At 46.4% G+C, this 15,413-nt stretch overlaps 1 protein-coding gene across 1 annotated transcript in view; it reads left to right on the top strand.

The window, feature by feature from the left end:
* Positions 1-15,102, top strand: part of SLC25A20 (solute carrier family 25 member 20) — a 43,645-nt gene extending 28,543 nt beyond the window's left edge. Inside the window, exons 5-9 of the mRNA XM_004034106.5 lie at positions 9,356-9,473; positions 12,393-12,465; positions 12,821-12,930; positions 13,391-13,515; positions 14,254-15,102. Of these exons, the coding sequence (XP_004034154.3) occupies positions 9,356-9,473; positions 12,393-12,465; positions 12,821-12,930; positions 13,391-13,515; positions 14,254-14,316 (489 nt within the window). The 3' untranslated portion in view covers positions 14,317-15,102. The remainder of the gene's footprint in view (positions 1-9,355; positions 9,474-12,392; positions 12,466-12,820; positions 12,931-13,390; positions 13,516-14,253) is intronic.
* Positions 15,103-15,413: the final 311 nt, after the last annotated feature.

The raw sequence follows: 15,413 nt of genomic DNA, 5'->3' as shown, positions 1-15,413 counted from the left end.
CCCATCTCTTAAAAAAAAAAATTAACTGGGCATGGTGTTGCGTGCCTGTAGTCCCAGCTACGTGGTGGGCTAGGGCAGGAAGACAGCTTGAACCCAGGAGATGACAAAGTCGAGATACTGTCTCAAAAAAAAAAAAAGAAAAATTTGATTTCTTTCATCAGCATTGTGTAGTTTTCAGGTTTTCTTACATTTACACCTAAGTGTTTCTTTTTCTGTTTGCCTTGTAAAATGGTATTGTAAATGATATTATAATTTTATTTGGTTGTCCACATGTTCATTGCTTGTTTGGGAAACATGATTGATTTTTGTATAATCTTGTATTCTACAACCTTTCTGAACTTCCTTACTGCAACCTCCGCTTCCTGGGTTCAAGCAACTCTCCTGCCTCATCCTCCCGAGTAGCTGGGACTACAGGTTCATGCCATCACCCTTGGCTAATTTTTGTATTTTTTGGTAGAGATTGGGTTTCACCATGTTGGCCAGGCTGGTCTCAAATTCCTGACCTCAAGTGATCCGTCCGCCTCGGCCTCCCAAAGTGCTGGGATTATAGGCGAGAGCCACCATGCCAAGCCTATTTCCTTTTTTTTAAGACAATGCCTAGACTAAAGTGCAGAGACATGCATCACAGCTAACTGTAGCTTGATCTCCCAGGCTCAAGCGATCCTCTCACCTAGCCCCTGGGTAGCTGGGCCTACAGACATGTATCACCACATCTGGCTAATTTTTTAGTTTTTTGTAGAGATAGGCTCTTCCTTTGTTACCCAGGCTGGTCTCAAACTCCTGAGATCAAGCAATCTGCCTACCTTGGCCTCCCCAAGTGCTAGAATTACAGGTATGAGCCACCATGCCCGGCTTCGTTTCTTCTTTCTCTTTTTTCTAGAGACAGAGTCTCACCCTGCTGCATGGCTGGAATGTAGTGGTCTGATAATGGCTTACTGCATCCTGAAACTCTGGGGTTCAAGTGATCTTCCTGCCTCAGCCTCCTGTTAGCTGGGACTACAGGTGTCACCTGGCCTGGCTAACTTTTTGTAGAAACGGGGTCTTGCTTAATTGCCCTCACTGATCTCCAACTCCTGGGATCAAGTGATCCTCCCACCTTGACCTCCCAGAATGCTAGGATTATAGCCATGAGCCACTGTACCTGGCCTATTTAATAAAAAGGTTTTTCGGCCGGGCACAGTGGCTCATGCCTGTAATCCCACTTTGGGAGGCTGAGGTGGGCATATCACCTGAGGTCGGTCACCTCAATCTCCTGACCTCGTGATCCAGCTGCCTTCGCCTCCCAAAGTGCTGGGAGTACAGGTGTGAGCCACCGTGCCCAGCCAAAAAATTTTTTTCAAGCATGTTCATAATTGCTCTTGAAGGATTTTTTATCATGGCTGCTTTAAAATCTTTGTCAGATAATTCTAATGTCTCTGACATAATTGCTCTTGAAGGATTTTTTATCATGGCTGCTTTAAAATCTTTGTCAGATAATTCTAATGTCTCTGACATCTTGGTGTTGGCAAATATTGCTAGTCTTTTTTTCTTTCAGTTTGAGGTCTTCTTTGTTTTGAATATGACAAGTGATTTTTCAATTGCAACCTGGATATTTACATATTGAGTTGAGGGTTTTTCTGATACTGCTCCAGCAGGAAGGGAAGGATGCAGCCTCATTACAGCTAGGTGGAGGTAGAAATCAAGGTTCCTATTTGGCCTCTGTTGACACCTGACGATGGGGTGCTCCTTTTTATTGCTAAGTAAGTGTGGGAGTTCCAGTGTGTCCACTAGCACTCTAGGGTGGCAAGGTGCTGGTACCAGCTGTCAGGGATGCAAGTCCTAATTCCTTTTTTTAAAATTTAATTTATTTTTAAAGAGAAGGGTGCAGGGCTGCACAAGGCCTTGGCTGCAGCCCTTCCCCTAATTTCCTACTTGGCTTTCTCTGACTCCACGCTGGTAACATGTTGGGTACTTCATTACAACTCCATAAAGGTGAAAGTCTATACTTCCCACTAAGTCTTTGCTGGTGTGGGTGGGGGTCACAGCTTTTTAAATGGTGTTTGGCTGGAGTAGAGGACCTTTCCTGGTCCTTTTTGTAGAGAATGCATGCTTTTGTTGGGGCTTCTTTTTGGTTTGTACCTTTTGATATTTTTGGATTGTCAGCTTTTTCAGCTGACATATGCAGGGTAAAAGGAAAACCCAAGGAACTCACCACTATCTCATTCCTCAAGTCCCAAGGTTTCTCTGCTGCCGTTGGTCCAAACTTTCAGACCCTTCATATGTTTATTTTAAATATAACATCCAGAGTTTTTTGGTTGTACTTAGCAGGAGGAATAGGGAAAAGTACATCTACTCCATCTTCCCAGAAGTAGAAGTCTATCTATTGATTTTGACCTAGGGAATGTTTGTGTTCAGTGGCTTTGTCCATCGCTCTTTTCCCTTATGGCTTCTTCCATTTTGTCTATGCCTGAAGTCCTTTTCTACTCCTACATCAGACATTCACTTAGCCCTACTCTTTTCTTGCACCCTCCTATTCTGCTGTGTGACCGCTTCGTACCTCTCCTCTTCTCAACTCCCCACCTTCTCAGTGGATGAGCTGGTTTCTGACTTCACTGAGAAAATGGAAACCATCAGAAGAGGATTTCACCAGATGCCTTCTGCTACCTCCATGTACCTACCTGCTGCCGCCCTGCTTGTTTCTTTTCTTTTCTTTTTTTTTTTAGACGGAGTTTTTGCTCTTGTTGCCTAGGCTGGAGTGCAGTGGCACCATCTCGGCTCACCGCAACCTCCGCCTCCCGGGTTCAAGTAATTCTTCTGCCTCAGCCTCCCGAGTAGCCGGGATTACAGGCATGCGCCTCCACACCTGGCTAATTTTTGTATTTTTAGTAGAGACGGGGTTTCTCCATGTTGGTCAGGCTGGTCTCAAACTCCCGACCTCAGGTGATCCGCCTGCCTCGGTCTCCCAAAGTGTTGGGATTACAGGCATGAACCACCATGCCCGGCCGCCCTGCTTGTTTCTACCAAGGATGGCCTGTGCTTCCGCTTGATCCCAGGCCTCTTTGTGCACTGGATCCCATCCCCTCTTGCCCAGCCACAGACATTATTTGTTTTTTTTTTTTTTTTTCCCTCAGCCACTGACATCAGTTTTTGCTCTCCACTTGATCATTCTCATCAGGAATAAAGGCATAAAAATGCTTGCATTTTTCATCTTAAAAATACAAACTTTGGGCTGGGTGCGGTGGCCCACGCCTGTAATCCCAGGACTTTGGGAGGCCATGGTGGGTGGATCACCTGAGGTTAGGAGTTCAAGACCAGCCAGACCAATATGGAGAAACCCCATCTCTACTAAAAATACAAAAAAAAAAAAAAAAAAATTACCCAGGCATGGTGGCGCATCCTGTAATACCAGCTACTTGGGAGGCTGAGGCAGGAGAATCACTTGAATCCAGGAGGCAGAGGTTGTGGTGAACCAAGATCTCGCCACTGCACTCCAGCCTGGGCAACAAGAGCAAAAGTCCATCTCAAAAAAGAAACAAAAACAAACAAACTTTGGGCACAGTGGCTCACACCTATAATCTCAGCACTTTTGGAAGCTGAGGTGTATGGATCACCCGAGCCCAGGAGTTTGAGACCAGCCTGGGCAACATGGCAAAACCCCATCTCTACAAAAAAATACAAAAATTAGCCATTCATGGGCCAGGCGCGGTGGCTCACACCTGTAATCCCAGCACTTTGGGTGGCCGAGGCGGGTGAATCATCTGAGGTCAGGAGTTCAAGACCAGCCTGGCCAAAATGATGAAACCCCATCTCTACTAAAAATACAAGAAATTAGCCAGGCATGGTGGCAGGTGCCTGTAATCCCAGCTACTCGGGAGTCTGAGACAGGAGAACTGCTTGAACCTGGGAGGCAGAGGTTGCCGTGAGTCGAGATCGCGCCATTGCACTCCAGTCTGGGCTAGAAGATTACAACTCTGTCTCAAAAAAAGAAAAAAAAAAAAATAGGTGTGGTGGCATGCACCTGTAGTCCTAGCTATTCAGGAGTCTGAGGTGGGAGGATCATTTGAGCACAGGAAGTTGAGGCTGCAGTGAGCAGAGATCATGCCACTGTACTCAAGCCTGAGCAACAGAGTGGGAACCTGTCTCAAAAAAAACTTCTCTCTAGTCTTTTCCACACCAATTTCTATGCTTCATGACTTTGCTCCCTCTTACACAAAAACTCTTTGAAAAAGTTGTTTCTTGTTTTTTTTTGTTTTGTTTTGTTTTGTTTTGTTTTTTTTGAGATGGAGTCTTGTTCTGTCACCCAGGCTGGAATGCAGTGGCATAATCTCGGCTCACTGCAACCTCTGCTTCCCAGGTTCCAGCGGTTCTCCTGCCTCAGCCTCCCGAGTAGCTGGGAATACAGGTGCACACCACCATGCCCTGCTAATTTTTGTACTTTTAGTAGAGATGGGGTTTTGCCTTGTTGGCCAGGCTGGTCTTGAACTCTTGACCTAACGTGATCCACCCACCTTGGCCTCCCAAAGTGCTGGGATTACAGACATGAGCTGCCACACCAGCCTGTTTCTGGTTTTTTTCCACCTGCCATTTCCAGTTCCTCTCCTCTAATTGTTAAACCTGCTTCAATCTGGCTTTTGCCTCACAACTGCAAATAAAGTGGTTTTATCAAGATCACTAGTGACTTTTTTTTTTCCTTTTTTTGAGACAGAGTCTCGCTCTGTCGCCAGGCTGGAGTGCAGTGGCATGATCTCAGCTCACTGCAACCTCCAACTCCCTGGTTCAAGTGATTTTCCTGCCTCAGCCTCCCGAGTAGCTGGGATTACAGGCACACGCTACCAAGCCCAGCTAATTTTTTTTTTGTATTTTTAGTAGAGATGGGGTTTCACCATGTTGGCCAGGATGGTCTCCATCTCTTGACCTCGTGATCCACCTGCCTCGGCCTCCCAAAGTGCTGGGATTACAGGCGTGAGCCACCATGCCCAGCTGGTCACTAGTGACTTTTACACTTCAGTGGTTAGTTCTCAGTACTTATCTTTCTTTTGTTTTCTTTTTTTTTTTTTTTTTTTTTTGAGACAGAGTCTCGCTTTGTCTCCCAGGCTGGAGTGCGGTGGCGCGATATCAGCTCACTGCAACCCAGGCCTCCTGGGTTCAAGTGATTCTTGTGCCTCAGCCTCCCAAGTAGCTGGGACTACAGGCACACACCCAGCTAATTTTGGGGGACTTTTTTTTTTTTTTTTTTTTTTTTAGAAATAGGGTTTCACCGTGTTGACCAGGCTGGTCTGGAACTCTGGCCTCAAGTGATCTGCCCACTTCAGCCTCCCAGAGTGCTGAGACTACAGGAGTAAGTCACCGCACCCAGCCTTGTCTCATGACTTTTAGACACCATTTTTATGCTGATGACTCAAATTTATATCTCTGTGGGCGCTGTGGCTCACGCCTGTAATCCCAGCACTTTGGGAGGCCGAGGCGGATGGATCACGAGGTCAAGAGATTGAGACCATCCTGGCCAACATGGTGAAACCCCATCTCTACTAAAAATACAAAAATTAGCTAGGTGTGGTGGCACGTGCCTGTAGTCCCAGCTACTTGGGAGGCTGAGGCAGGAGAATCACTTGAACCCAGGAGGCAGAGGTTGCAGTGAGCTGAGATTGCACTACTGCACCCCAGCCTGGTGACAGAGCAAGACTCCGTCTCAAAAAAAAAAAAAAAAAAAAATTATATCTCCAACTCAGACTTTTCCTGAACTCCAGACTAGTTTATCCAACATTTCTATGTGGATGCTAATAGGTGCCTCAAAGTCATCATGTACAAAACTGAACTCCTGGTCTTCCCTGTACCTCCTCTACTCTCAGCATTTTCCAGTTCAGTTGGTAACAATAGTATCCTTGTAATTATTCAGGATTATAGCCCAGGAGTCCTCTTAAATTCCTCTTTTTCTCCCACAGTTTAGATTACATCTGTTGAGCAATTAGCCTGGCTTTCAACATTATCCCAAATCCATCCCTTCACACCATCTCCATTGTGGCCATACTACTTCAGGCCACCTTCATCGCTGTCCTGGATGACAGTGAGGGCCTCCTTACTTGTTTCCCTTCTTACAGTCTGTACATACATAACAATGATAGGATTCTGTAAATATGTTATTCCTATGCCCAATCCTCCACGGCCCCCCAGGTCACTGTGAATTGGCTCCAGCATTCTCAGATAACATGACCTTCCTTCTGTTCCTCAGACATACCAGGTACATATGTCCGGATACTTTGGGGAAGTTATACCAAAAAAAAAAAAAATCATTGATACTCAATTGACATTATCTTACATTTATTATTTTTAGAAAAATAGAAATGTTTCTTGATTTAAACGTTAGACCTAAAACCATAAAAACCCTAGAAGAAAACCTAGGCATTACCATTCAGGACATAGGCATGGGCAAGGACTTCATGTCCAAAACACCAAAAGCAATGGCAACAAAAGACAAAATTGACAAATGGGATCTAATTAAACTAAAGAGCTTCTGCACAGCAAAAGAAACTACCATCAGAGTGAACAGGCAACCTACAACATGGGAGAAAATTTTCGCAACCTACTCATCTGACAAAGGGCTAATATCCAGAATCTACAATGAACTCAAACAAATTTACAAGAAAAAAACAAACAACCCCATCAAAAAGTGGGCGAAGGACATGAACAGACACTTCTCAAAAGAAGACATTTATGCAGCCAAAAAACACATGAAAAAATGCTCATCATCACTGGCCATCAGAGAAATGCAAATCAAAACCACTATGAGATATCATCTCACACCAGTTAGAATGGCAATCATTAAAAAGTCAGGAAACAACAGGTGCTGGAGAGGATGTGGAGAAATAGGAACACTTTTACACTGTTGGTGGGACTGTAAACTAGTTCAACCATTGTGGAAGTCAGTGTGGCGATTCCTCAGGGATCTAGAACTAGAAATACCATTTGACCCAGCCATCCCATTACTGGGTATATACCCAAAGGACTATAAATCATGCTGCTATAAAGACACATGCACACGTATGTTTATTGCAGCATTATTCACAATAGCAAAGACTTGGAACCAACCCAAATGTCCAACAATGATAGACTGGATTAAGAAAATGTGGCACATATACACCATGGAATACTATGCAGCCATAAAAAATGATGAGTTCATGTCCTTTGTAGGGACATGGATGAAATTGGAAACCATCATTCTCAGTAAACTATTGCAAGAACAAAAAAGCAAACACCGCATATTCTCACTCATAGGTGGGAATTGAACAATGAGATCACATGGACACAAGAAGGGGAATATCACACTCTGGGGACTGTTGTGGGGTGGGGGGAGGGGGGAGGGATAGCATTGGGAGATATACCTAATGCTAGATGACGAGTTAGTGGGTGCAGCGCACCAGAATGGCACATGTATACATATGTAACTAACCTGCACAATGTGCACATGTACCCTAAAACTTAAAGTATAATAAAAAAAAAAAAAAAGAAAAATAGAAATCTTTCTTATTGAAAACTTTTCCCAACTAGAATTAGGACTCTTTTTATTGACCTCTTATTTTGTAATCCTCAGATATTTTAGAATTTTATTTATACAAAGCCTATTGCTTAATTCACATATATTTTGTTGCTTTTTTTTTTTTTTTTTGAGACAGAGTCTTACTCTGTCACCCAGGCTGGAGTGCAGTGGTGCAATCTCGGCTCACTACAACCTCTGCCTCCCAGGTTCAAGTCATTCTCCTGCCTCAGCCTCCTGAGTAGCTGGGATTACAGGCATCTGCCACCACGCCCAGCTAAGTTTTGTATTTTTAGTAAAGATGGGGGTCTCACCATGTTGGCCAGGCTGGTCTCGAACTCCTGGCCTCAGGTGATCTGCCTGCATTGGCCTCCCAAAGTGCTGGGATTACAGGCGTGAGCCACCGTGCCCGGCTTTTATTGCTATTTTGAATGGGATCCATTTCTTGTATTGATTGATTGATTGAGATAGAGTTGTGCTCTGTCTCCCAGGCTGGTGTGCAGTGGCACGATCTCGGCTCACTGCAAACTCCGCCTCCTGGGTTCAAGCGATTCTCCTGCCTCAGCCTCCTGAGTAGCTGAGATTACAGGCATGTGCCACCACGCCTGGCTAATTTTTGTATTTTTAGTAGAGACAGGGTTTCACCATGTTGGTCAGGCTGGTCTCAAACTCCTGACCTCGTGATCTGCCCGCCTCAGCCTCCCAAAGTGCTGGGATTACAGGTGTGAGCCACCGTGCCCGGCCTTTTCTATTATTTTTTAACTGGTTAATCCTGATATGTAAGAAAGCTATTTGGTTTGTGTATTTGTAAGTGTTTCTCTTTGGAACTGTTAAAGCTGAACTCCCTTTCCAGCTTTAATTATTGTTTGGTTGATGCTCTTGTGTGTTCTGACTCCTCTTGGTCCTGAACAAGCGGGATCCCTGTGTGGATCCTGCATGGAGCTGTCTTTCAGATCTTTCCTGGGATTACCCCTGCCTACCCCCAGGTTCTTGGCTCTCAGGGGCGGGGTAGGAGCCTCTCTTTGGCCCTCCTCTGGCTCTGCATAGGAGCCCTCTCTGAACAGGACCCCTGTCTGGGCACTTAGAGCTTTGAGTGAAATTTTCTGTTCACCTTTTCTTAACCAACTCTCATGACCAGGTAGGCTTGGAATGCAGTTGGTCTTCAGGGGATATTTGTTGAAGGAATAAATGAATGACTAAAGTATTTGTCGCTTCCTTTTTAGACCTTCCAAATAGCTTTATTGTGTTTGACAGATTTCCTCAACTTATTTTTTATTTTTAAATTTTGAGACAGAGTCTCACTCTGCTGCCCAGGCTGGAGTGCAGTGGTACGATATGTTTTCTAACTGCAACCTCTGCCTCCCAAGTTCAGGCGATTCTCCTGCCTCAGCCTCCTGAGCAGCTGACTACAGGCGCCCACCACCATGCCCAGCTAATTTTTGTATTTTTCGTAGAGACAAGGTTTCACCGTGTTGACCAGGTGGGTTTCACCGTGTTGACCAGGCTGGTTTCAAACTCCTGACCTCAGGTGACCTGCCTGCCTCGGCCTCCCAAAGTGCTGGGATTATAGGCATGAGCCACCGCGCCCGGCCTCCTCAACTTGTTTTTCAAATTTTCTGTTGGTTTTATTTCTAGTCAATGTGAATATTTTCTGATATTTTCACCTAGCCTTATTTCACAGTACCTGCCCCAAGATCACACATTCCAGATACTTATCAATTTGACAGTGAAGTCTTTTATTGCTCTAACACATAATGGCCATACTTACTTTGTAGTCTCCTGTAACCTGCTGGGTCTGTGACTCTGATGTTGTTTCTGACTTAATGATCCTCTCCTCCCTCCCAGATTCAGGCTTCTTCAGGAGAAAGCAAGTACACTGGTACCTTGGACTGTGCAAAGAAGCTGTACCAGGAGTTTGGGATCCGAGGCATCTACAAAGGGACTGTGCTTACCCTTATGCGAGGTAACCTTTGAGGCCTCCACTTGAGGTCACCTGGGGAGGTCACCTGAGGTGGGTCTGCCGCAGAAGGTCTTGCCTGGATTGCCAGATTAGCCTTGGCACCATGCATGTCACATCTCTGACAATACTGGCAGTAAGCATCTCCCCCTGGCCAGCATGGATGTAGATTAGGATGAGGGGACCTTCCATCTTTCCCAAGTGTCTGCAGGGGTAGAAGTCATGGCATCACAGTTGGAGGGGAGTGGCAAGTAGATAGAAATCATCTCGGAGGGAGGAGTGGGAAGAAAGAGTGACTTGGGGACAGTGGTGATCTCCCTGGTTTTGAGAAGTATGTCCTGTTTTAGTGGCAGTAGGAAAGGCAGAGACAGTCTCACTCTTGTCCTGAGCTGGCAGCTTAGAGGAAGGCCAGATACAACAACTGTGCTTATAACTGTGGGCATGTCACTTGCCCACATGGACTTTCACACTGAGAGAAAACCTTATTTATTTTTTTACTTATTTTTATTTTATTTTTTGAGATGGAGTTTCACTCCTGTTGCCCAGGCTGGAGTGCAATGGCACAGTCTTGGCTTACTGCAACCTCTGCCTCCCAGGTTCAAGCAATTCTCCTCCCTCAGCCTCCCAAGTAGCTGGGATTACAAGCACATGCCACCATGTCTGGCTATTTTTTTGTATTTTTAGTAGAGATGGGGTTTCACCATGTTGGCCGGGCTGGTCTCAAACTCCTGACCTCAGGTGATCCACCTGCCTCGGCCTCCCAAGGTGCCGGGATTACTGGTGTGAGCCACCGCACCCAGCCTTATTATTATTATTTTTTGAGACAGAGTCTTGCTCTGTCACCCAGGCTGGAATGCAGTGGTGCAATCTCAGCTCACTGCAACCTCCACTTCCTGGGTTCAAGTGACTCTCCTGCCTCAGCCTCCTGAGTAGCTGGGGTTACAGGTGTGTGCCACCATGCCTGGCTAATTTTTGTACTTTTAGCAGAGATAGGGTTTCACTATGTTGGCCAGGCTGGTCTCGAACTCCTGACCTCAGATGATCCACCTGCCTTGGTCTCCCAAAGTGCTAGGATTATAGGCGTGAGCCACTAAGCCCAGCTGAGGGAACTTTAATGAAATTATATCATGTGTGTTTGTACTCACTTACACCAGTGCTTGGCCCAGAGCAGCATCCCATAGCTGCAAAGTGATTGTTGCAAATAGGATGTGGCTGCTAAGGAACTTCTCAGGAATCCCTGAAGGGTCTAGTGCCAAGCTTGGCTTTTCTACATTCAAGAAATCTGTGGGGGCCGGGTATGGTGGCTCACACTTGTAATCCCAGCACTTTGGGAGGCTGAGTTGAGAGGATCACTTGAGCCCAGGAGTTTGAGACCAGTCTGGGTGAAATAGTGATACCCTGTCTCTATTAAAATAATAATAGCTGGGCGTGGTGGCTCACACCTGTAATCCCAGCACTTTGGGAGGCCGAGGCGGGCGGATCACGAGGTCAGGAGTTCAAGACCAGCCTGACCAATATGGTGAAACCCCATCTCTACTAAAAATACAAAAATTAGCCGGGCGTGGTGGTGCATGCATCCCAGCTACTCAGGAGGCTGAGGCAGGAGAATTGCTTGAACCCAGGAGGCAGAGGTTGCAGTGAGCCGAGATTGCACCATTGCACTCCAGCCTGGGCGAGAGAGCGAGACTCCGTCTCAAAAAAAAAAATAAAAAATAAAAAGTAAAGTAATAATAATAATAATACTATATTCTTTTTCTTTTTTTTTGAGACAGAGTCTTGCTCTGTTGCCCAGCCAGGAGTGCATTAGTGTGATCTTGGCTCACTGCAACCTCCACCTTCTGGGTTCAAGTGATTCCTGTGCCTCAGCCTCCTGAGTAGCTGGGATTACAGGCATGTGCCACCAGGCCTGGCTAATTTTTGTATTTTTTGTATTATTATTATTATTTTTTGAGATAGAGTCTTGCTCTGTCACCAGGCTGGAGTGCAGTGACTCGATTTCAGCTCACTGCAACCCCCACCTGCTGGATTCAAGCGATTCTCCTGCCTCAGTCTCCTGAGTAGCTGGGACTATAGGCATGCACCACCATGCCTGGCTAATTTTTGGTAGAGACAGGGTTTCACCATGTTAGCCAGGATAGTCTCAATCTCTTGACCTCGTGATCTGCCCACTTCAGACTCCCAAAGTGCTGGGATTACAGGTGTGAGCCACCATGCTTGGCCATTTTTGTATTTTTGTATTTTTTTTTTTTTTGAGATGGTGTCTCACTCTGTCAGCCAAGCTGGAGTGCAGTGGCGCAGTCTCAGCTCACTGCAACCTCCACCTCCCGGGTTCAAGCCATTCTCTTGCCTCAGCCTCCTGAGTAGCTGGGATTACAGGTGTCCGCCACCACGCCTGGCTAATTTTTGTATTTTTAGTAGAGATGGGGGTTTCACCATGTTGGTCAGGCTGGTCTCAAACTCCTGACCTCGTGATCTGCCCGCTTCGGCCTCCCAAAGTGCTGGGATTAAAGGCATGAGCCACTATTCCCGGCCCATTTTTATATTTTTAGTAGAGACGAGGCTTTCGCCATACTGGCCAGACTGGTCTCGAATTCCTGGCCTCAGGTGATGTGCCCGCCTCGGCCTCCCAAAGTGCTCGGATTACAGTTATGAGCTACCATGCCTGGCATTTTTTTCTTTTTAATGCTTTTTTAGTCTACATAAATTACTACCATAGGCTAATGTTTAGAAAGCAAATAAATTGAACCAAATCTGGTCACCCAATTAAAAAACAATTTTACTAATAATTCAGGCCAAGCGCGGACCTCCTGGCCTCAAGCAATCCCCCTGCCTCAATCTCCTAAATTGCTGAGATTACAGGTGTGTACCACCATGCCTGGCGAAGAGTTTATGTACTTTAATTCACCTCTTTCTTGCCACTAACAGATGTCCCAGCTAGTGGAATGTATTTCATGACATATGAATGGCTGAAAAATATCTTCACTCCGGAGGGAAAGAGGTGAGGAAAACATAACTTGGAAGCCACTTTCCCCAGTCATGGGTGCGTTGCCCTCTCCTGTGGGTGAATCTGAAAGCAGAAGTAGTTGTTGTTCCTGGCTCCATGTCTGCTTTCCTCTTGTGGCTGCTGAGGTCCAGCTAGCTCTTCTTACTCTGTGCCTCAGCCAGTGGAGCAAATATTTGCAACAGGTGCATGAAACCTCCTCCAAGGAGTGCCAGTGCAGCACTGGCCTTATACCTCCTCCCTCCATCCAGTTTCTGCCTGTCTGTAACTGCCCTGTCTGCCACAGGCAGGATAGCCTGAATGCCACTCTCACAGCCTTTGTCTAACTGGGGCTGTGGTTGGTGTTATACAGGGTCAGTGAGCTCAGTGCCCCTCGGATCTTGGTGGCTGGGGGCATTGCAGGGATCTTCAACTGGGCTGTGGCAATCCCCCCAGATGTGCTCAAGTCTCGATTCCAGACTGGTGAGTGGAAGGTAGTGGGGTGGACAGGGGGAGAGTGGGTCCCCAGCACTGGCTAATCCTGGGGTGCAAAGCTCATAAGGCCCTAGGGATACTCACTCTCCATGGCAGCACCTAGCATCTGCCTGACCAATATTCTCCCTCACAGTCATTTGCATTCTAGGAACCCTAGATTCATTTTCATGACAGCCTAAACACAAGGTAAGTGTGATAAGAAGTCAAGTCCACTCTTCCTCCCCCACATGAACAGAAGGGCTGTTTCATTCTTCTTCCCTCTTTTCTATTCCCTTGGCACAAGTAATTCAGGCATTTGTGCATTTGTCCCAAAGTGAACTGTTGTCTATGGACTGGTCCCACATGACCTGCAAAATGTCCTTTCCCTGTGCTAGTCCTGACCCTTCAGGAAGACTTAACTGCTAGTTTCTCCTTCCTGAAGCCTTAAAAATTGGGTTCTGCCCCACAGCACCTCCTGGGAAATATCCTAATGGTTTCAGAGATGTGCTGAGGGAGCTGATCCGGGATGAAGGAGTCACATCCTTGTACAAAGGGTTCAATGCAGTGATGATCCGAGCCTTCCCAGCCAATGCGGTGAGTAGCTGGCAGGGCTGTGCTTTCCCTCTGGGGCTCAGGGCAGGGTGCATGTGGTTTGACTTTTGCTTGTTCCTGGGGTAGGACTGGGGTCTCAGTTTTCCCAAAGCCCTATCTTCAGCCAGAGCATTCCTTATTTGCTCCCTTCCTTGAAGCTGTCAGGAGGATTTGCCTTTGGGGATCTCTGAGGTGAGGGGCTTTGATTTCCTGACCTGGCCATTAGAAGTGGGCAGTTGTGAGGCCAGGCATGGTGGCTAGTGCCTGTAATCCCAGCACTTTGGGAGGCTAAGGCAGGTGGATCATCTGAGGTCAGGAGTTTGAGACCAGCTTGGCCAACATGGGGAAACACCGCCTCTACTAAAAATACAAAAATTAGCTGGGCGTGGTGGTGGGTGCCTGTAATCCCAGCTACTCAGGAGGCTGAGGCAGGAGAATTACTTTAACCCGGGAGGCAGAGATTGCAGTGAGCCGAGATTGTACCATTGCACTTCAACCTGGGTGACAAGAGCAAAACTCCATCTCAAAAAAAAAAATAAATAAAATAAGTGGGAAGTTGTGGAATATAAATTTTCTTCTCCTCTTAAAAATGAGAGAGTAGAGCTTGCATCCTTGATGTGGAGTGGGTGTGGGTTTAGGGAGGGGCTCTGGTCCTGACAGGGCCAGCAAAGCATAGTGCTTTGAATAGTCTATGAATAGTTATTCCTGCTGGCTTTTTTCTTCCTCCCAACCCCTTCTCAGGCCTGTTTCCTTGGCTTTGAAGTTGCCATGAAGTTCCTTAATTGGGCCACCCCCAACTTGTGAGGCTGAAGGCTGCTCAAGTTCACTTCTGGATGCTGGAAGCTGTCGCTGAGGAGGAGTAGTAGGCAGAACTAAGCAGTCTTGGAGGACAAGGGGAGGGGAATGGTGAGATCCGAGCCCTGTGCATGGACTTGGTGAGACTGTTGCCTTAATGACATCCTGCACCTTGTATAACTTAGTGTGTCATTTTGAAACTTGAATTCATTCTTATCAATTTTAAGGGATCTTAAAAGGATTTGGAAATGGAACAAGTAGCTTCCAGACCAGATACTACCTGTGGCAAGAATGCTGCCTACCAGTTAACTGCTGGTCCTACCACAGTCAAAGTATTCCTCATTAAAGAGAGAATCTCAGGTTCTCACTGGAGGCACTGTGCATATTTTCAACCAGATCACCAGGAGCTGAGATCTTCTTCAGTCCCTAGCCAGGAATACCCATTTGATTTCCAGGGTGCCATCTAATCCTGGGCTGTACATGTGGATATGGACTTGAGGCCCACCTCTGTGTCCAAGTGGATTGAGCATATATGCCTAGGAGGAGATAGACTGTTAATCGTTAGATTTTGATTTTTTTTTTTTTTTACGCGTGCAAGTAATCAAAAGTAAAACTGGAGTAGCCTAATTTTCTGGGAGCAGGTGGAGAACTTTCCCTCCTACACAGTGAGGACAGTCCCAGTCTGCTGGGATAAGTGAGAAAGCCCAGGGTGTAGGAAGGCCCTTTTTACATACTCTTTTCTTATGAGAGCTCACCATTTTAACAATAAACAATAAACGTTGTTTCTAATTTTTGCATTGTGTTATATTTTCTTCTTTTGATTCTGGGACATTTCAGCAGGCAGCCTGTGGCCTTGGTGGAGGCTTTCAGGGATCCAGTATTCTTCCCTGGGAACCTTAGGCTGGGGATCCAGCAGGAGGAGGTGGAGGAGGAGGAAGTTTTGGCTGGCTCTGCCTTCTCTGACTGCCCTAGCCCCGGCTGCTCTAGGGAGGGTGTGTGGGGTGGTGTGACCCGACTGGTAATTGTTCACACAGGCCTCAATGCAAGCCTGGCAGGCAGGCCCTCCCAAGGCCCAGCCTGCAACCCATCCCTTCATTTATTCCCCT

The sequence above is a fragment of the Gorilla gorilla genome, chromosome 2 (genome assembly GCF_029281585.2).
Source record: "Gorilla gorilla gorilla isolate KB3781 chromosome 2, NHGRI_mGorGor1-v2.1_pri, whole genome shotgun sequence".
Classification (NCBI taxonomy): domain Eukaryota; kingdom Metazoa; phylum Chordata; class Mammalia; order Primates; family Hominidae; genus Gorilla; species Gorilla gorilla.
Note: the sequence above shows the minus strand (reverse complement) of the source record. Positions and strands in the feature narration are given on the sequence as shown.